The sequence below is a fragment of the Fundulus heteroclitus genome, chromosome 18 (genome assembly GCF_011125445.2).
Source record: "Fundulus heteroclitus isolate FHET01 chromosome 18, MU-UCD_Fhet_4.1, whole genome shotgun sequence".
NCBI lineage: Eukaryota > Metazoa > Chordata > Actinopteri > Cyprinodontiformes > Fundulidae > Fundulus > Fundulus heteroclitus.
Window position 1 is genome coordinate 27,734,772 of NC_046378.1, and position 20,882 is coordinate 27,755,653.

Sequence of the window (20,882 nt, forward strand, 5' to 3'; positions counted from 1 at the left end):
AGAGTGTTTTAGTCAGAGGCTTCTGCAGAACTGCTGTAAGACATACTACCAGAAGATCCCTCCTGCCCACTGCCATCATTATCTACAACAACTCTTTGAAGAAACCTGCCTAATATGAGTTACAACATTTAGTTTCCCTTTGAGATTATTAAAGTAATTTTGAGTTAAATTTAAATTGAATTATTATTATTTTTCTTTAGAAAAATAACGTTGATTTTATTTTCTTACAAAGCTTTACCACGCAATATGTGAAACACAAGTCTTACATTCGTCTTCGGTTTACAATCCAAGTGTTTCGTAATTATGTTTCCGGCTTTTATTCTGAAGGGAAGAAAATGAATCTTGAAGGTACGCCTCTGCTGTGACGTCACAGAAATCCGGAAGTAGATCAAGTCCGCTTCGCACATGGCGAAAATGGCTGCAAATGGGGAAAAACAACAAGGCCACAGACCCGGCGTTTACAAACAGAAAAACAAAGGACACAAACATGGCAGACATAAGACGAAAGGTGAACTGGAAAGAGAGAACAAAGGTAAGTCGTGATCAGCGGCGAAGTCTTGCAGTTCTCGTTTAGTCTCTTTGCAGCTGTTGCTTTGATTAACACACGTGTCTTCAGTCTGAGGGGCTTTGGAGGACAGAATAACACATTTTCACTAAGATCAATTTATGCCATTAGTTTTCCCGATCGTGTGTTGAGTCTCACCTCGGGTAAATTCGGGGATTTTTTTTAAAGTTCTGCATTTGATCCACACGCTGTTGTGGTTTACGGATTACAGTCAGATAATCAAAGATTAGTTCTCTTGACTGACAGCAAACATTTGCCCTGCAGCTTGTGATCGCAATTTGCGTCATGGTTTATAATGCATGTGATGTAAACTGTAATTTCTTGTCATTTTATCTAGGACTTGTATTTGATTGTGTCGCTCACAATCCAAAATCCAATGCATTTAAGTTCTGTCAATCTGTCAGTAGCAAGAAACGGAGTTCTTACAAAATCGTAAGATTTTAAATGAACTCGCATGAATATATTAATCTAACGATTGAAAATAAATGTTCAGTTTGTTTATATGTCTTTAAGAATTAATTATCAAGGTGTAATGTTTTGTATAGAGAAATAGTTTATGTGTGGTAGTGTTGGATCCTCATGAGCCACAGCTCTTGAGGCAATGATTAGGAATGCAGTGATTAGCATACACTGATTATAATAGTATAAGAGGTGAATTATACAACACTGGTCATTTCTTCACGGGTAGGATCTATCAGGCACCAAGAGCACATTTTATTCTAAGAGTTTATGCGTTTGAAAAAAAGTAAAATGGGAAAGTGCAAGTGTTTGAGTGAGTTTGGTAAAGGCCAAACTGGGATGTGTGGACAGACTGGGCCAGAGCAACTCACCTCCAGCTATCCAAAAAAAGAATAGCGGTGAATCGACAGCAAGAGTCATGAATGCCTGCTGGAAGCATAGGTTTTCTGATGGGTGTATTCCACCTTTATAGCCATGTATTCCATTAATTTGTCTGAGAGCGGAAAATTGACTCTGCCTGTGGCTCTACGCTTCTTCAGGTGGAGTGAATGCTGCTTGTCAAGACTTTGATGCAATCAACTGGGGTCCCTTATATAGGACATTTGTTGACCAATCTGTATAATCTGACCCAATCTGTATAATCTGATTGAATTTGACTTTGGAAAGTGCCTTGAGATGACAGGTTTCATGAATTGGCGCTATATAAATAAAATTGAATTGAATTGATCCACATTCAGTCAGATTCATAGATTCTTGTACAGCAGCAAATATATTAAAGAGTAGTTGAGCTTCCACAGTGCTTCTGCACTTTACTTTAAATTTTTTTAAAATAAATAAGCATCAAGAAGCTTTATTGTCATTATGTGTTACCATAATGAAATGGCTTAGAATTCACATAGTTACACATATTACGCAGACACAACAAGACATGACTTTTTTTTTAAGTTGATCATACTGGCCAACAACAACAGGGAGGCTTAACCTTCCGCACAGTCATTTGCAGCTAATGGAATCATTTTCAAATCAAAAAGTTAGAATACTGACTAGAATACTGTGCAATAAATTTAGTTACAGAATTGTGCAATTTGCATGGATATCTAAATGTGTAAGACAGTGAATGACATAGTATTTAATAATAATACAATGATACTTTAATATTTTAATAATCCCTCTGGGATTATTAAAGTGATTCTGATTCTGATTTCATTTTTTGCATACATTTTAGATTATTCAGTAATTACCTATTTAAAGAAGTGGTATTGATCAGGTGCCATTTTGTCCTGATTTTTAAACCTTTTAGATGACAAAAAGCATAGTGACTAGACATGAGTGCAATGTCATGGGCTCATATTCCCGGTTCTTCCCAGTTGTTTTCCTTATCTGGAAAAGCTGCTTTAACATCCTTGTTCTAAATTTCCTTCTAGGCAGGGTATCAGTGACAACCCTTACCAAAAAACAGAGGAAGGAGTTGAAGAAGATGGACAGAAGACATAAGGCTAACCAGCTTCGGAGAACTAAGAAAGACCAGGTACTTTGCGTGCACATCAGTGACAGGAACTTTAAAATTCTCAATTGTTGTTGCAAAATTCTTCTTTTTTTAATTTTGTCTCTGTAGGTTCTGACAGAAAAGCGGCGTCTTGGCAGCAGAGACGGTCCTCCTCATCTGGTGGCCGTGGTGTCCCTGCATGCTAATGCCGATGCTGGCGCAGTTACCAAACTGCTACGTGGAGAGGGCGCCGGGGGCGTGGTGCACCAAGAGCAATGCGTCAGCGGTGTCAGTGATAGTTTTGGACTGATTCTGCCTCGCTTCAAACAGAGGTTCACATTTCTAACCCAGAGCACCGGTAAGCTTTGTTGAATGTGAAATAGAACTTTTTACAACTGAAATTCAAATTTAAAATGTCAAATAAATTAAATAAGTAAATGTTCTTGAATCCCACATTTCTTTATTTGCAGTTGAAACTTGACATAATTCTCTCATATTAAATCGAATCCAGAAGTTTAGATACTTAGATTGCTAGACCTTTTAAAGAATTTTGGAAAGCCCAAAATATGACATCATGCCTTCCTACGTTTCTGATACCTGACACCTTAAACACAATGCTTTCTTGTGTGACATCATGGAAATGTAACAAAAATGTTTGCCAAGATTTTACAAAGACACAAGTCTGGTTCATCCTTGGGTCTAGCTTTCGGATGCCTGGTTGTGCCACATTTATCTTTTCTAACGATTGTATCTCAAAGGAATGTCAAGCCATCGCGCCTTTAAGGAACAACATATTTCTGTGTCAACGAGATGACCATGTTTTGGTACAAAATGTCCATATTAACCCCAGAACAAAAGCAAAGGACTTGTTGTTGTGCATGACTAAAGCTGATAAGGTCATATGTCCTGTAGCAACATGGGCTGAAAGGCCACTCGGTGAGGAAGAAGCCACAAATTCAAAAGGAATTTAAATGTCCCGTGGTCTGATGAAATGGAAACTGAAGGGTTGCAGATAATGACCATGGTTACATTTTAGGAAAAAGAGTGAAGCTTACAATCCTGACAATGTCACCCCAGCGTTGAGGGGTTGGGGCGGCAGCATCATGTTGCAAGGGTTTTTTACCACTGATATACTTCATAAAACAGTTGGCAAAACGAGGAACGAATGTTATGTTGAAAAATTTAAACATCCCAAGACATCCACTGGAAAGTTTATGCAGAAATGGGTCTTCCAATTGGACAACTCCTCTAATCAGATCGCCAAATGTGTGGGCCATCATTTAAGGCCAGGTATCTTGATAAAACTTGTGGAAGATACTCAAAACTCATAGTTAATTCTACTAAATAAAAGACATTTATTTAAATATTTTCTTATTAATGTAATGTTTAACAAAGAGAGGTGATCTTTTTTAGCTTCATTTAATGCAGACAGGGTGGCAATACAATGCTGATGTATTTTTATAGTGTATGTAAACCTCTGGTTTATACAGTGTGCATAAATATCTTGTTTCAGCTGAATTAATTTATTAGGAATAAGATATCACTTTTTTTTCTGATGTTGATTTTAGCTTTTCTTTATGTTCTGACCTACCCAAGTCCAGTCCTTGAGGGCTACTATCTTAAAGGTTTTAGTAGCATCCCTTCTCAGCTATGACCAGGCCTCTGCATAGCTGAATGACAAGCTAAACAGGGAGTTCAGCCGCTTGATTTAGTTGTTGGAGTACGAATTCATCTAAAAGTTGCAAGATAGTAGCTCTCGAGAGCTGGAGATAGGACTATAACATATAAAGGAGAAAAACAGGCTGCAGGTTTTGTGATCGAGGCAGTTGTTTTTAATTCAACAAAAAATGAAGGAGTTGTGAAATAATTTTTCCATTAATGCATCAAAGCCCAAATCCCGTACCCTTCTCTGATTATTATTATTAAGATCAAAAAGACGCCTTTAACGTCGATTCGGTTGTTGTGTTTATAAACTAAAAAAGGTGGCTGTGATTTTTCGTTCAGCTTTTTCTCCCATTCTCAAGCTGCTTTTGTCTTTTTGTTCAGCTGACATGCACTCCCTGCTGGACGTTGCAAAGGTTGCAGACAGCCTTGTGTTTGTCCTGGACTCGACTGAAGGTTGGGACACTTACGGAGATCATTGTCTCTCCTGCCTCTTTGCCCAGGGCCTCCCCAGCCATGGTCAGTTCACATCTTTGCTTGAATATGTGGAGGATTTGACACCTTTATATATGTTTTTTTTTTCCTGGGTTGTGTTTACTGAGCTCTAATTTCTCCAAAAATCTCCCCCTGTGTAGCTGTGGTGTGTCAGGGTTGGTCTGACGTTTCTGTGAAGAAGAAGGTCGATTTCAGAAAAGCTCTGACAAAGATCGCTGAAGTCCGGTTCCCAGATACCCGTCTCTTCCAGTTGGACTCGGATCAAGATGCCACTCTTCTCCTCAGACACCTAGGAGGTCAGAGGCAGAGAAAGCTGGGTTTCCGTTCCAGACGTTCTCATCTTTTGGCTCAGCAGGTCAAGTTTACACCGAACAACCGGGGGGAGGGGAGTGGCGGTGGGCCGACCGATCTGGGGACCCTCTGCGTATCCGGGTACGTCCGAGGTCGAGCTCTCCATGCTGACAGACTGGTGCACATCAGCGGGCACGGAGACTTTCAGCTGAGTCAGATCGATATTCCTCCAGACCCTCTGCCCCTCCACCTGACAAGACCAACAAAACCTGGAAAGGGAAGAGATGCAGAGATGGAGGTAGGTGTTTTATTGACATGCCTGTTAAAGATGTGTAAAATCCCCTGAAATAAATGGAGCAGGGGTGTTAATAAACTTAAAGGGCCCAAGAGAGAAACGCCTCCTGGGGATGGCTCTAGCCCCCCCTCCCCCGGCCTTTTTGCAACATTGACACTTGGTAAACGATAAAAAATAGATTATAAATCAAACATAGATAAAAGGATAAAATACAAATAATGTTTCTATAACCGCTGCTCTGGCAAAGTGTCAGGCTTTGACTGCTCTCCAGCTGCTTTGAGGCACCTCCGCAAAAGCCCCCCTCTGCTGCCCCCGGGTTCTCTGAGTCTTATTACAGAAAGCAGGGAAAGGCAGACAACTGCTGTGTTGTGCTGAATGAGGTGGATGGATGGATGGGCACTTCAGAGACAAAACTCTAACAGCTTTCAGCGTGAAATTAGAGAAAGCCTCGATAAATCCACAGATCTGATGCGACGCGTCTGGATATAGAAAGCTGAAGTGTCCTTTTCCCTTTTTTGTTCTTCAGTTGTAGTTTATGGTTTGAAAAGAATAAGATGATATTTTGGTTTGACCCACTCATAGTGGACCTTTAATATTAATGGGTCACTCTTCAGTTATTCTGGACTTCCTCAGAGAAAAACCATCTCATTTTTCCTCGGCCAATCACCGAAAAGAGGTGTGTTCACGCAAAACTCCTATCGGGAGTTATGAGCCGGTGGAACTGAGCCTCAAGAGACCGGAGAACAATGTCTGACATACCATATTCCATCAAAAAAGATGCCTTTAGTTCTTCACAAAACTATTGTTTAGTTCTTTCTATCTAAAATAATGAATTATTGTAGCGGTAACTGAAATAAAGTCATGATATAAATGGAAAGTCTTTAAATTCTTATTTAATTTCTCTCAATTAAGGTTTTCACTGTAGTATAAGTAAATGTTCAACCTCTGAGTCAGCATAACATCTTCTCATTTATTTCTCCATGGTTGTTGGCTGCAGGACGGAGATGAAAGTGAGGTCCCGGTGCGGGTGTTGATGAAAGCGGACCCGTCCACCCGGGAGAGCCTGCAGACGGAGGCTGAGGTGGACCCCATGGACGGAGAGCAGACGTGGCCGACGGAACAAGAGCTGCTGGAAGCTGAAGGTTAGGACACAGGATCAATGCACTGCGAGCTAAAGAGATGAGACGATAATTGGAGAAATTAAGATGATAAATCCCAGACGCCACACTGAGCTCACATAGTTTATTTTGTGATGAATCTTATGGATGTAAAGTTAAGATAGATATGATTTTCAGTTTTCCATAATGACATCACATCCTGATATTAAACTGTTGCGTTGATGAAAACAAATGTGCATCTTTATTCAACTAAACAAACCCGTACAAAACAGGCATGTTTATGCCTACACATACATGAAAGCACTCTGCATTTTCTTGATTTTCTGTTCGTTGTTTAGAGGCCAGAAAAAACAAGCGTGTGATGAAAGTTCCTAAGGGAACATCAGACTACCAGGCCACATGGATCATTGATGAAGATGAGGAGGAGAACGGTGAGGCAGATGAAGAAAGCAGCGACGATGACGGCGATGACATAATGGACGAAGCCATGGATGGAGACGATGAGGAGATTAACTCTCAGGTAAGCATTTACAGAGTGCCAAAGAAAACTTTCATTTAGATTTTAATGGGATTATAATACCTTAGTTATTATAGCTGAGCTACACTCCTGCTAAACACGAACATAGATGTTCTGTCCAGGATTTGACCGCACACACACACCTGGAGGAACTTGACCCGCTCGTTCTAATAAGAGGTCTAAGGATTTAATCCTGAGACTTAATGGAGGTCAGAGTGCCAACTTTTATCCTGTACTAGTCTGTGAGTTCCTCCATGGATATACCTCCCCAGACCAACACGGACCCACCATCAAACCGTCACGTCTGTCACAGGAGCTCAGAGTAAAACTGTTCTCATCTAAATGGTAAATGGACTGAACTTGTATTGTGCTTTTCCAGTCATACTGACCACTCAAAGTGCTTTACTCTAAAGCCACATTCACCCAATGGTACTCACTGACGGGCACGCTTTCACACCCCGATACGCAGATCGGTAGGCAACTTGACAGAGTAGAAGTCAAAAGTCTGTCTCTTTTGGTTTGATCAGAGACAGGAGGTCAATTTTTAGGGCTCTGGCAGTTCTCATCCTGTTCTTCCTGCCAATGGGTTAAGGACCTCTGACATCCCTGTCTGGCTCTCTTAGTGCAGTTCCCTGTCTCCTGGAATCTCTTCTATGCTCTTGAGACTTTTCTGGGACCTGCAACCTCCTTTATGATCCAGGTATCTCCTCATGCTACCAGTAGTGACACTGACCCTGGTCAAAACTACTGAAAAGCATTAAAAAACAAAGAGGAGGAAGAAATGTCAGTGGCCTCCATCTGAAGAACTATTCTTCTTTTTGGGGTCGTCAAATTGTTCACGCTAGAGTACACCTGTAGTTAATTTAATTAACCACAGGTGCTGATTATCAATAAAGTACAATGCAACTGACTACCTTCAGATGTCGTCTGATTCATTAGTAGTGTGTACTTGCTGGGTTCTCGACAGCACATTTCAGCGTAATAGACTGTCACACTGAAAGTTGTCAAAGTTACGCTGAATTTAGACCGTCAGGCTAATTTTTAATGAGCGTAATGGTCAGTACGTCACATATGTATGAGAGCAACATAGAGAAGTCAGTCAAGCTCTTGAACAATCGCAAACGTGTGAAAGCAAGGCAAGGCAAATTTATTTATATAGCACAATTCAGTACAGAGACAATGCAAAGTGCTTTACATGATTAAAACATAGGAAAATAAAACACAATAAAAGCAAGTAGGAATAAAATTTAGAAACAAAAAAAGAATATTAAAAACAGTAAAACAGTTTAACTAGAACAGTCAAAGGCAATCCTAAACAAATGTGTTTTTAATCTTGATTTAAAAGAACTCAGGCTTTCCGCACTTTTACAGTTTTCTGGAAGTTTGTTCCAGATAAATGGAGCATAGGAACTAAATGCTGCTTCTCCTTGTTTGGTTCTGGTTCTAGGTATGCAGAGTAGGCTGGAGCCAGAAGACCTTAGTGGTCTGGAGGGTTGATACACTGATAACAAGTCTGTGATGTATTTAGGAGCTAAGCCATTCAGAGATTTATAGACTGACAGAAGTATTTTAAAGTCTATTCTCTGAGATACAGGGAGCCAGTGTAAGGACTTTAGAATTGGGGTTATGTGCTCTACTTTCTTAGTCTTAGTGAGGACGCGGGCAGCAGCGTTCTAGATTAGCTGCAGCTGTCTGACCCACTTTTTAGGCAGGCCTGTGAAAACACTGTTGCAGTAATCAGTTCTACTAAATATAAACGCATGGATTAGTTTTTCCAGATCCTTCTGAGACATTAGTCCTTTAATCCTGGAAATGTTCTTCAGGTGATAGAAAGCCGACCTTGTAATTGTCTTTATATGCTTTTCGAGGTTCAGCTCTGAGTCCATCACTACTCCCAGGTTTTGGGCCTGGTCAGTGGTTCCTAGCTGAAGCGACTGAAGCTGTGTGCTAACTTTTGCTCTCTCCTCTATCGGTCCAAAGATTATTACATCAATTTAGTTTTTATTCAATTGAAGAAAATTTTGGCACATCCAGGCATTGTTGTTCATCTAAAATGTCAGGCTGTGTTATTATAGCATTAGTCAAGCAGCCAAGAGGCTCATAGTGTATCTGGGGGAGCTATAGAAATTTACAGCTCAGTTGGGAGAACCCGTTAACAGACAACTTTTAGTTGTGCACTCCAAAGTGAAAAACATATTGAAACCAAAGCTATGTATCGTTTTCCTTTTTAGCAATTAATTCACCACTTGGTGTCGAGTTTATCATTTAAGAATCCAGTAAATTGCTTCCAAGTTTGGTTGTGACAAAACGTGGAAAAAAGCACTATAAGGCTCCATCGGAATACCCTTAATAATATCTCCTGTTCCTTGACCTTTCACGGGGTCAACATTAAGAACTGGAATACCTTAAGGGTTCTTTGCGGCAGTAAGGGACATTGAGGGGTTCCTAGGCAATCTATCCACGGGATGAAGCATTCAGGCCACCTTTCCTACCTCCTTCCTTACGCTACGGCTGGAAGAGTCCTTACTCTGTAAGGGTATTCGGATTGATCCCAAGACTTGAAGTTGCCCATTTACAACAGGTACCAAGAGGACACAATTTAGACTTGAGGGAAATTTCCTGAAGCCGGCCAGAGACATGTCCTCCAAACCTTTAAAAGTAATCAAGGTCACAAAACAAGCTTTGCTATCGTTGAGTGAGGAAAAGCTTTTACTACTCCCCTCAAATGGCTATACCAGTTGAACACAACCTCAGTTTGTGCTTGTAAAATGAAAAACTGAAAAAAAAAAAATGAAGGGTTACGGATGCTTTTCGAAGGCACTGCAGACACAGCGATCATTTTGATAGCGATCAGGACAGTAACCTGTGCCGAAGCCACAAAGCAAGCCACACTTCCAGGCCCACAGCGGTGCATACGTGACCCACGGATAGTGCACCTCTCTGCTGGGAGGCACTGTTTGTTTTCTGTGTCTGTCTCCAGCCTGCAGTGCCAGGCTGCTCACCACATCACAACAATAGTGTTTGGAGCCAGAGTCCCGAGAGAAGCCTCCTGTCTTCCTGTCTTGTGAACAGAACTTCCTGTCTGGACGCAAGGGAGGGGTCGACCATTTATTTGTCTCCAGCGCTGCTTAAAAAGAAGTTGGGGGAAACTGGCCTTATGAAACGGGTTCATTAGGACCCGTAATTGTTAATAGCGTCCATTTGATGTCGAGGTTAGCGAGCAGGAATACGTATGTCGTAGAGGGTAACAATAGGCGAAGGGGCACTTCAAATGATAGTGATTATTATTACTGCAGCAAGGATGTTGGAGAGGTTGTGAATCAACCACATGCTGTGTGTTTTCTGCTCATGTGTCTGACTTCTGATGTAATTTGCCATCGGCGCGACCGCTGTGCAGCACGGCCCCTTTGATGATTCATTCCTCCCACGTGTATCGCAACAGGAAGTGGGATCTATAGATGCTGCGATTAGGGAGGATGTCCTGCCCTGTCCATACGTTGCATCCTAAATGGAGTCCCTACTTTTTAAATGTATGCAAAGCATATTTCCAGCAGGTTTAAGTCTGAGACGTTCGTCATTCCTGGTTGTTTGCAAATATCGATGCAAACCCCGGAATGAAATGATGAAAATAAACACTTCCCTGAGGAAGTCTAAAACACACCAGGGCTTATAAGTTTGAAATGGATCATGCCAGGAAATAAAAAGGCATTTTGACATTCAAATTCATGCCTACTCCGATCTATCGAGGACCTCCGACAGACCAACACAGACTTCAGGAAGCACTGCTGTACAAACAATATTTTTGAGTATACAAACACAGCTTGTTTATTGCCACTCAGTTAGTGTTGGCAGTAAAACAATCCCAGCCAGTTTCTATTCTTAGATTCTGTCTGAATTTACTTGTGCTCACAGAATGGAGTCCTGGCAAATATCACAACCACGGTTAAGGAAGCAATACTTCCAAAATTATTCATTCTCTTTCAAAGGTCTTCATTATTTGGGCACTTTACAGCAAGCTTCGATATATTTTATTAGGCTTTGAAGTAAGTGATGGATTGATACAAAGTGGTGCACGAGCGTAAAGTGGAAAGAAATGGATATATGGTTCTCAAACATTTTTACAAACACAAATCTGGAAAGTGTGGCGTGCCGTTGGATAAACTCCTCATGTGTATAAAAGTTTGAGTATCACCTTTAGTGGGTTTAAAGGTCAGAAGGTTGATTTTTGTGCCCATATAATATATGTTTTAAATTTGGATCTGGACTTCAACAAACGCCAAAACCGGACTTCCTACGGTTTTATTTGGGAAATGGTTTTCTCTGTGCCGGTCTTTCATCAGGTTTGTGGAGTGCATGACTGTCAGCAGATTATTTTATCTGAGCTGTTACCTCGACTGCTTTCCTGATTGCTCTCCTTCCCCGGTCTGTTCGTCTAGATGGACAACCATCCTTTGGTCGGTTTGTTGTTTCGTCACACTCACGTTTGCAGATGGTGGAATGAACAGTGCTGTGTGGGATCTTTATATCTTGGGTTATTTTCCAACTTAACTCTGCTAAACCCTGGGATTTTCAAGCGGCCGCAAGCCTTTACAAACCCAGCATCTAACATAACAAACTAAACAGGCTAAAACAGCAAATTCAGTTACTCCATCCATCCTTCCTGTTATCTGCTGAAGCCCACTTTCTGTTGCAACATCATGCGTCTGTAGAGAAAGCCGTTTCCTTCACTTCTTAGGCCTTTTGTGCTCCGTCAAATTTTTTTTTTAAATGGCTAACTTTCTCTCAGTAACAGCTGTGCTGCATTTACTGATTAAACAAAAAAAAACATCAGATTTCTGTGTTTCCAACCGGCTGGGGTCTGGTCAGGATTAGTGAAGTTCCCCTGATTCTGGTTACCAGCTGATTTATTTGTGTGTCTTTATTTTTTTTTTTTTTTTACATTTTGTGTTGATCATCATTAAGTAATTTCCTATTTAGTTAAACAGCAACAAGATCAAACAGCTTCTGACCTACAGCTTAGTTTAGAATCTAATTGGTGTAATTTTTTGTGTTGTAAAACCCTTTGATTGAACTAAAGGGTTTAATTAAGGATATTTGTTTCTACTGTGAAAGTAGTTTTACACATTTTCTGTTTTGTTTTAAAAAACGGGAAACAAGAATAGTTTTTGTGCTTCTCAAATAATGTAAAACGGTAGAAACATTTTCGGGCAGGTAGCATTCTCTGTTGGCACCTACGTATGGCGGTCTGATGTGCCCCGTGTCCATCTTGTCCAGGAGCCTGGTTCCCATGCTGCTTCAGAGGAGGAAGACGACGACGACGACGAAGAGGAGGAAGAGGAAGTGTGCCCCACAGAGAGAGCGGGAGCAGATCAGCGATATGACGACAACATGGATGAAGCAGCAGAAGAAGAAGGCCTGAAACGCTACCGTGAGGCTCGATCCCATGAGATGTTTCCTGACGAGGTGGACACGCCTCGAGATGCTCCAGCTAGGATCAGGTCAGTGAAATTTTTTTGCAGAGTTGTCACAATACTAAAATTTTAAACTCGATACTCATACTAAGAAAAATACTTTACCATTTTCGATACTGCGGCAACATTTTTTGAAGACACAGGGTTCTTTCTAGCTTAGGGCAAAATTATGGTTATTTATAATATGACAAGAGTTTAACTCCCTTAATTAAGGGAACTCAAAAAGTAGAGCAATTCTGCCCTCATTTAGAAAGGTATATAGTCATAAGTGTCGCTTCCATTTGGCAAAACAATAAACACAATAACACTTAGTATAAGTGTTAATATCCTTTATGGAAGTTTGTACCTTTGATTCAGTCTCATAATTGTTTTATTGTAATGGCTTCATTTTAATGGGCCATTGTGTGCCTCCAGTGGCCAGTTGATGCAAATAGATGTTACTACTTAGGGACAAATATTTTTACAGTGTGAACAAGGATCTGATCCATGCAACTGTAATCACTGGCAGCCCTGTAAATTTCTGTCTTTCTGGTAATTTTGCACAATATTTTCTCTAATGATCTACTGTCCCTCTGCGGTGTAGCGAGCTAAGTCTGAGTCTTTGAAATCGGGGGCCTGGGTTTACACCCCGGTTGGGTCAGCAAGGGCCTCCAGCATAAAAAAGCCAAGTCTGTAGGGAGTAGCCAAAGGCACACACGTTTTCTTTTAATGACCAACGACAGCAGGAGGGTAGGTTGCTACGGGTTCCTACCCTTTGCTGCTCTAAGTGATAGCATTAGTCCGGCTCCACCATTTATGTTTACCTGTGTTATCATAAGCCACATTAGCTTCCCATGCCTTTACAGGAGGAACGGAGGGGTATCTAGCAGCTTACTGAGCCGTCATCTGATTAACATTTTCCGAGGTTCTGTTCCGCAGCAGAAGGGAACGTTGTGTGGTTAGGAACTGTGCACCTGGGAAGCGCATCAGTGGGGGAGATCAGACCGGCAGGACTCCTTCACTAAGCTATCCTTGAAACTAAAATTTAAGCAGCTTAGCATTAGCTCCTCCATTGAGGAGGTTTACTGACGTTTTTAGTTTTCTCTCAGATATCAGTGTTGTAGCATTAGCGCAGCTAGCATGTGACATCGTATAGCATGTTGTCCCCCCCCACCCCCCTGCCAGTCTGCTTAACGGTGAAAGTACCTTCAAACAACGATTTAGTGTTTTTCTTGTCTGTTAAAGAGGGTCACACATGTTTTTTGATGTTTTTTTTTTTTTTTTTTTTCTGGCTCTACTCTCCTTTTGTGAGCAGGGTATAAAATGTCCGGCAGCAAACCAGTAGCTATGTTTTACAGGGACATAAGTAATTAGAATAAAGGGCCAATTGAAGTAAAAATGTGAGATGTAATCACGGCAATCAGAATATTGTGATCGGATTAAGCTCAAGCGAAATTCAATTATATTCTGAATGAGGTGAGTCATTTGTGACTAATTTTAATCTGAACAGCGTCCAGCTAAACACTTGTTCCGGTTACGTCATTTAGATTGGGGCAAGCTACCCTGACTATGCATGTGTGACGTGATGTAAATCCGCCATCTGTACTATGTCGGGGTCGCAAAACTGGTCTGTTGGTGATACAACCTTTTTATTAGAAACTTAAAATAGCTCAAAGTGATCAAACACGTTGATGGGAGGCATACTGGCACGTGTCCATTTTGGGCGCTCAGACGACACCAAAACAAACGCACTTCCTCGCTTGTTTGTTTTTTCAGCACAGATGAAAGTAAAACTTTTTTTAGGGACTTTTTTACAGAGATTTGACAACTGCGTCTCAAAGCGCTTCTCTTCTGAATAAAGCCTGATGCATGTAAGCACACGTCATCATTGTATTATTTGATTTTGTGCCCATATAATATATGTTTTCAGATAATTTTATCAATCCAATTGAGGAATTTTGCACATGTAAACACTCTGGTTCTGGTCAGGTCTGGTGGAAGAAGTATGACCATTTATTCAAATACCCATCTTTAAATAATTGGTTTAGTATCAATTATATTGAAATGTTGATTATTTGACCCTTTTTTTGTAGGATGGCATGTAGTTTTTATGGAAGAAAATGACCCTTTGCATATCCTTGTTTCTGTTTGAATCATCACACAGATTTCAGCGTTACCGCGGCCTGAAAAGTTTCCGCTCCTCACCTTGGGATCCCATGGAGAACTTGCCTCTCGACTATTCACGTATATTCCAGTTCCAGAGTTTTGAACGCACTCGCCGTAGAATCCTGGCAGAGGCTGCAGCTGATGAGGACGGAGCCATGGTATTAAAAAAAAAAAAAAAACAGCAGCTGTCTTAAACTGAAAACAATAGACATTTCCTTTCTGACTTTGTTACGTCCTTATTTCCAGGACGGCTGGTATGTCACGCTGCACATCATTGATGTTCCTTTCTCTGTGATGGAGAGCGTCCAGTCTGGCAAGCCCCTGGTGCTGGTGTCTCTGTTGCCGCACGAGCAGAAGGTATTGGCATCCCAGCGCCTCTGTTTGAGACACAGACTGCACAGCACGCTCATTTCCAGACTCATTATAATTTCCCATTTTGAACAGATGTCAGTGGTGCACCTCTTGGTGCAAAGACACCCCAGCAACACGGAGCCCATCAAAACTAAGGAGGAACTCGTGTTTCACTGTGGATTCCGAAGGTTTCGGGCCTCCCCTATATTTTCTCAGCACACTACAGGTAAAATATGTAGTAATCACCTCAAGTACAATGCCTTTAAAACATGTAACACATTTTGCCCTATTACAATATCAATTCTTGTCATGTTTCATTGGGATTTTATGAGATGGAGCAACAAAAAGTAAAATATACTTATCAATGAAAAGTCTATACTTTGGTTAAAAACCCTTTGCAGCTTCAAGTATTTTGGGTTATATTGCTACAAGATTTTCAAAATGCCTAAAGCTCAGTCAGATTAAATGAGAGCATCTGTGACCGTCAGTGTTTAAGTCCTGCCAGAGATTTCTAATTATGTTTTGGTCTGAACATTGCCTGGGACATCCTAAAACATGAATGTTTGATCTAAACCTTCTGGCTGCATGTGTAGGTTTGCTGTCCAGCTGGAAGGTGAAAATGCATCAGTCCCAAGGCTTCTGCAGCCTCTAACACTGTTTGCACTGTATCTAGCTCCATCCATCTTCCCATTAGCCTGGGCTCAATCTGAATACTGTTATAGAGCAAGGACTCTAGCCAAAGAGCACCATGTTCCAGCGTGGCGAGAGTGTGTTCACCATGATGGGAAGTGTTGGTTTTGCGTGTAGGCAAAAAAAGTTAGAAAAAGTTAGATTTTTGGGTCGTCTGACCGGACCATGCTGCCTCTACCTGTTGTTTTCAGTGTTAGGCGTCGAATGCTTATGTCAAGGAGCTATGCTGCGCCGTTCATGACTAATAACTTGAGTTCAGAATCAAATCCTAAGGAGAAGACGTAATAATCGTCTGGCTACAATCAAAAATACTACAGGGTTCACCAGTCTCAGTTTTGTAGCCAATTTTTAATCTTCGAGTTTTGTACAGTTTTGACGTGCTGCCATTGTTTAACAATCAATTAATAACTTTCAAAAATGTTCTTCTAGTCTTCCTGCACCAATTGGTCAAATTATATTTCTTTTATCACACAAGGATGGATGTCTTCACCTCCAGCCTTCTTAGCTGCTTCTCCAGTCCTTGCCCAGCCTTGTCTGTTTAGATGGATGGTTACATGTTGGTTGGTTTGTAGTTGTGCCATACTCTTTCCGTTTTCAGATGATGGGTTTGACAATGCACTTTGGAGCTGTTCAAAGCTTGACATATTGTTTAGTAACCTCAACCTTATCATTGAGCTGTCTAAATGTATCTAACTCTGGTTATTAATTTGGAGAATCAGGTAGACTGAATTTAATGTAGGGGTATCAGAGTAAAAGAGTCTCAATTCAATCAAGTGCAAACGCTTTTTTTTTTTTTTTATTTGTAAAAGATCACCTAATCATCTATGATTTTCCTTTAACACACTTCTTCGGTTGCTCTGTCACATAAAACAGAAAATGCATTAAAGTTTGTGTTTGTAGCGTTACAAAAGGGAAAAACCTTTTTATGGGTTTGGATAATTCTGACAGGCTTTATACATCTGTTACCTTTGTGTGTGTATATATATGCAAGTGGAAATACATAATAATGGTAATGTGCTGCACTTCAGCTGACAAGCATAAGATGGAGCGCTTCCTCAGGCCGGATGCCCCCACTGTGGTCTCAGTGTATGCCCCCATCACCTTCCCCCCAGCAGGAGTGTTGCTGTTTAAACAAAGAAGCGACGGTGAGATGATCACTCACTGTTTATTATTGTAAATCCTGTATGTTGGTGGAATTCCTGTCTTCAAGGAAAATTCTCTCGGGTGGCTTTATTGGATTATGCTCCTAATCGAGTTCTGAGTTCCTTTTTTTTCCCCCTCTGCGTCTTTTGCAGGCGTCCAGGATCTGGTGGCCACAGGGAGCGTGCTCAGCTGCGACCCTCGGCGCGTCGTCCTGAAAAGGATCGTGCTGAGTGGACACCCGTTCAAAATCAACAGGCGTTCGGCCGTCGTCCGGTACATGTTCTTCAACAGAGGTGAGCGGACGGCCTAAAGCTCTTTTCCTTACTCTGTCTGCACAAACGTTAACTCGAAATCGTCGCGTCTCTTCCTTTGTTTCTGCGACAGAGGACATCATGTGGTTCAAACCCGTGGAGCTGCGGACCAAATGGGGCAGAAGAGGCCACATCAAGGAGGCTTTAGGTGAGAGAGCAGCCAAACGCATCTCATTTTCTGAAGCCCGTTTCCCCCATGTAACTTCTAAATGCTTTGCTTTAATTCTTTCAGGAACACACGGTCACATGAAGTGCGTTTTTGATAATCAGCTTCGCTCCCAAGACACCGTCCTAATGAATTTGTACAAGAGAGTATATCCTCGCTGGACCTATGACCCGTACGTGCCCCCACAGCTACCTTGGTTCAAGAACGAGGTTACTGTGGAAATGGATGACTTGGACATGGAGTAGAAGAAGGTTAAAAGAGCTTACAACATACAGAGGATTATGGAATGTTAAAAAAGTGAAAAAGCTATTAAATAAACTAAGCATCTTGCAAAGTATCCGTTTCATTCTGATTTGCTTTTACATTTAACTTGGTGCTAAACGTATTTAAGCCACTAGATGGCAGTCATGAATAAGTATTCTTAAATCACATTTTTACTCTTAAAATGAGCTTTGTCTTGATAAAGGTGGAAAAAAATTTGAGTGACGACTTGTACCAAACAAGTGTTGCGTTATTGGTACTTAATGATTAAGAAAATGCAGGACCTGTTGCCACAACAACTTGTAATAATTCAAACATTTAGCCATCCATTATGCTCGTTTCACTCTTTGAAGTCACGCATGTGTGGCCGAATGCCTGCAGCCACATTAAAATGCAACAAGGACAAAATAATTATACAGATGATGTGATATTTGAGGAAGTGCAATCATGGAACAAGAACTCCCAAGTTGTGCTTAAAGTACAAATTCTAGTCTGCAATCTATCATTGAATTATGTTTCAGAATTCGGACAAATAGCAGCTGTCAGGTTTTATTTATTTATCTTTTATCACATCCATGCTTCAGTGGATTTTGGTCCCGAGGAGAGAAAAAAAAAAGAAAAAAGAGAGGCTATCAGGGTGAAATAAATCACTGGTTTCAGAATGAGTCTGATGGAAAGTTCAAGATTAGCCTTTTAAGCTGTTTCAAAATACACGACAGCGCCAATATTATGTCACTATAAAGGCGGCGGAAAAAAGAATGGAAACATGAGGCTTTTCCGGGCACACCGTTCTTACACAGCGCCTTTCAAAAGCATTCACACTTATAGCTTTTTCACATTTTGTCACGTTACAACAAACTTCAATGTATTTTATTGGGATTTTATGTGATGATCTATTAGGAAGAACTGCATATCTGCAAAGTGGAAGAAACTTTTTTTTTTAACAATAAAGACTTTCTAGGAGCACGTTCTGCTGCCATTACATCTGCATACCTTAGGGTAGGTCCCTACTAGCTTTGCACATCTAGAGGCTGACAATTTTCTCTGTTCTTGATTGGAAAAATAGCCCAAATTCTATCATGCTGGATGGAAAACATCTGTGAACTTCAGTTTTAAAATTTTTTGTCACTCATCCTCTCTTTGCATGGCCTTTCAATTTAGGTGGACCATCATGTCTTGGTAGGTATGCAGTTGTATCATACTCTTTCCATTTTCAGATGCTGGACTGAACAGTGCTCTGGGTTGTTCAAAGCCTGGGATATTGTTTAATAATCTAACCCTCTCCACCCCTTTCTCCCTGACCCGGTCTGCTTCCTTTCTTGGTCTTTATGATGCTGTTTGTTCCTCCTGTTCTCTAACAAGCTTTGGAGCCCACTGAATGGGGGACTTTTGGACCACAGTTGGTTGCATTGGATTTTATTTAAAGGTATCGGAGTAAAGGGGGGTTAAACACAAGTTAATGCACCACTTTTCAGATTTTAATTTGAAAGCATTTTTTTAAAACCATGCACCATTGTCCTCTCTTCACAACTGTCTGCATGGATGTTTCTGGTTTTAATATGAAAAAGTTCAAGAGGCCTGAATACTTCTGTGAGGGATTGCACACCACAACATCCTCAGAACTGAAACGCTGGCTTCTTAAGTTGTTCTTATAAAACTCTGTCTCGACTCTCTCTCTCTCTCTCTCTCTCTCTCTCTCTCTCTCCGCGGTGGTCTTGCCCTGACCCATACCCCTCTCCTCAGATCCGTTCAACACGCACCCGCGCTCAGATCACGACCTCTTTGTTGTTTTGAAACTCAAGCAGAAGCGCTCTCCAGTTTTGTGTCCTTCCCCGGCCCGTACTTTCCTTTATAGGAAAACACTGATTTATATGACATGCAGTATTTATCATAAAAAAAATAGGCTGAACCCTCGCATGCCTGCAGCTACATGATTCATCCCCGCGCTGAATCGGGACTGAACCGCTGAGGCATGCCAATATGTCTGGGAAATCAAAAGGTGAGGACTTTAGGAGAAAGGAAAACGAGGGGAGTTAAAAGTTCACTTTGTCCGTTTTTTATTTAATTATAGCTGGAAAAAGTCGGGAGAGGGGGAACAAAGATAACAGAAGGAAGGAAGAAATGGCTGCATGGCCCAGCAGCGCTCAATCTACAAGCAAATATTTAAAAGCAACTAGACGCATCTTTTAAAGACAGAAGAAAAGGAGGATTCTCTGCTTGGTGGCAGTTCGTGTAGAGGGGGGAGTGGGGTTTTGAGTTTGACATTTTCTCTCCCCGACACTATCAATTTAAAACAGATAAACATTTAGCTGCCTTGGGGACCAACAGCGACGTGGTAAGACTGACTCCAGCCCATAAGTGAAGTGTGTTTTTGGCACACGCTCTCGTCAGAGGACACGAATGCCGGTGACTTAGTGCTGCTGGGATCAGGAATGTCCTGCGGTTCCCAGTTCACTGCCACCACACTCAAGTTGGCTCTCACCAGAGATATAATGGGTGAGAGGTTTTTCCGTTGGATGTGGATAAAGAAGCGGAGGGAGAAGAAAATGAGGGGGGGGGGGCAGGGAAGGACTGAGAGATAAGGGATGTACAGTGTGAAAAGGAGGGAATAAGAAGGGGGGGGGGAAAAACAGGATGTGTAGAATTGGGGGAAATTAAAATAAAACATTAGCGGGCGACGAAAAGAGATGGAGTGAAACGGATGAGTGTGAGAGTCTGAGGCGATGTGGGCGAGGGAGCAGAGGAGTGAGAGTGGCTGGCGTTTATGGATTGCAGATGTGGCGCGCTGGGGTTTTGGCAGGGGCCCTGACTGTGCCTGAATCCTGCACCGGCTGGGTGGCACCAGGGTGAGAGGGAGGTCACTGCACCGCAGCGCACAGCCCATAAAACACTGAGGAGGGGGGGCGGGGATGAGAGAAGGGTCTCAAACCCTCACCGTTTCAGCACTCCAGGGCAATAAGGACAAGCGGATTACACTTTGTGTTCAGTCGCGCACAAGAAGACCCGAACTACCAGCAAAGCCACAGGTTGATGCAAAACACTTAGAATGAGGTTGATAAGATCTTAGATTTAAAAGGATGATCCCTCTGCTGAAGTGTAGCCGCCGGACCATGACAACTCGTTCTGGTTTCCCTGCTGCAGGAATCATTAAAGCTGAATTTATTAACAGTGTTCGAGACAATCTGAGATGAAACAAGTCAGTCAGGCACAGAGCAAAAGTGTTTATCTGTTAACATGTCGTTTCTCTTTCTGTCCTCACTACATTGGGAATGCTACTGGAGTTAATCCCAGGAAAGCTGCCTCACACGTTCTTGTCATAACTCACACATTTTCAGTTTTCCAAAGGAACATTTACCAGCGGAACTTTTCGGAGTCCTTAGATAATGACAGATAAAATAGGTTTCTATATTAATTCATGTAGATAGGACAACGATTAAATTAAACTGGGAATGATTC

At 41.5% G+C, this 20,882-nt stretch overlaps 1 protein-coding gene across 1 annotated transcript; it reads left to right on the top strand.

The window, feature by feature from the left end:
* The first annotated feature begins 372 nt into the window (after window positions 1–372).
* On the top strand, window positions 373–17,502 carry tsr1 (TSR1 ribosome maturation factor). Its single transcript, XM_012874575.3, has 15 exons — window positions 373–532; window positions 2,449–2,552; window positions 2,640–2,868; window positions 4,557–4,691; window positions 4,808–5,256; window positions 6,251–6,395; window positions 6,710–6,891; window positions 12,163–12,386; window positions 14,503–14,662; window positions 14,751–14,861; window positions 14,949–15,081; window positions 16,574–16,690; window positions 16,841–16,981; window positions 17,073–17,147; window positions 17,232–17,502. The coding sequence occupies exons 1-15, from the start codon at window positions 406–408 to the stop codon at window positions 17,408–17,410; spliced, it is 2,511 nt and encodes an 836-aa protein (XP_012730029.2). The 5' UTR covers window positions 373–405; the 3' UTR covers window positions 17,411–17,502.
* The last annotated feature ends 3,380 nt before the right edge of the window (window positions 17,503–20,882 follow it).

What these genes read in the sequence shown, in the direction of transcription:
- tsr1 (XM_012874575.3), top strand. Translation starts at nt 406, where the DNA reads ATGGCGAAAATGGCTGCAAATGGGGAAAAACAACAAGGCCACAGACCC. An exon ending in ACTGGAAAGAGAGAACAAAG is followed by an intron (nt 533 to 2,448) that starts GTAAGTCGTGAT and finishes ATTTCCTTCTAG; the next exon opens with GCAGGGTATCAGTGACAACC. An exon ending in GTACATGTTCTTCAACAGAG is followed by an intron (nt 16,982 to 17,072) that starts GTGAGCGGACGG and finishes TTTCTGCGACAG; the next exon opens with AGGACATCATGTGGTTCAAA.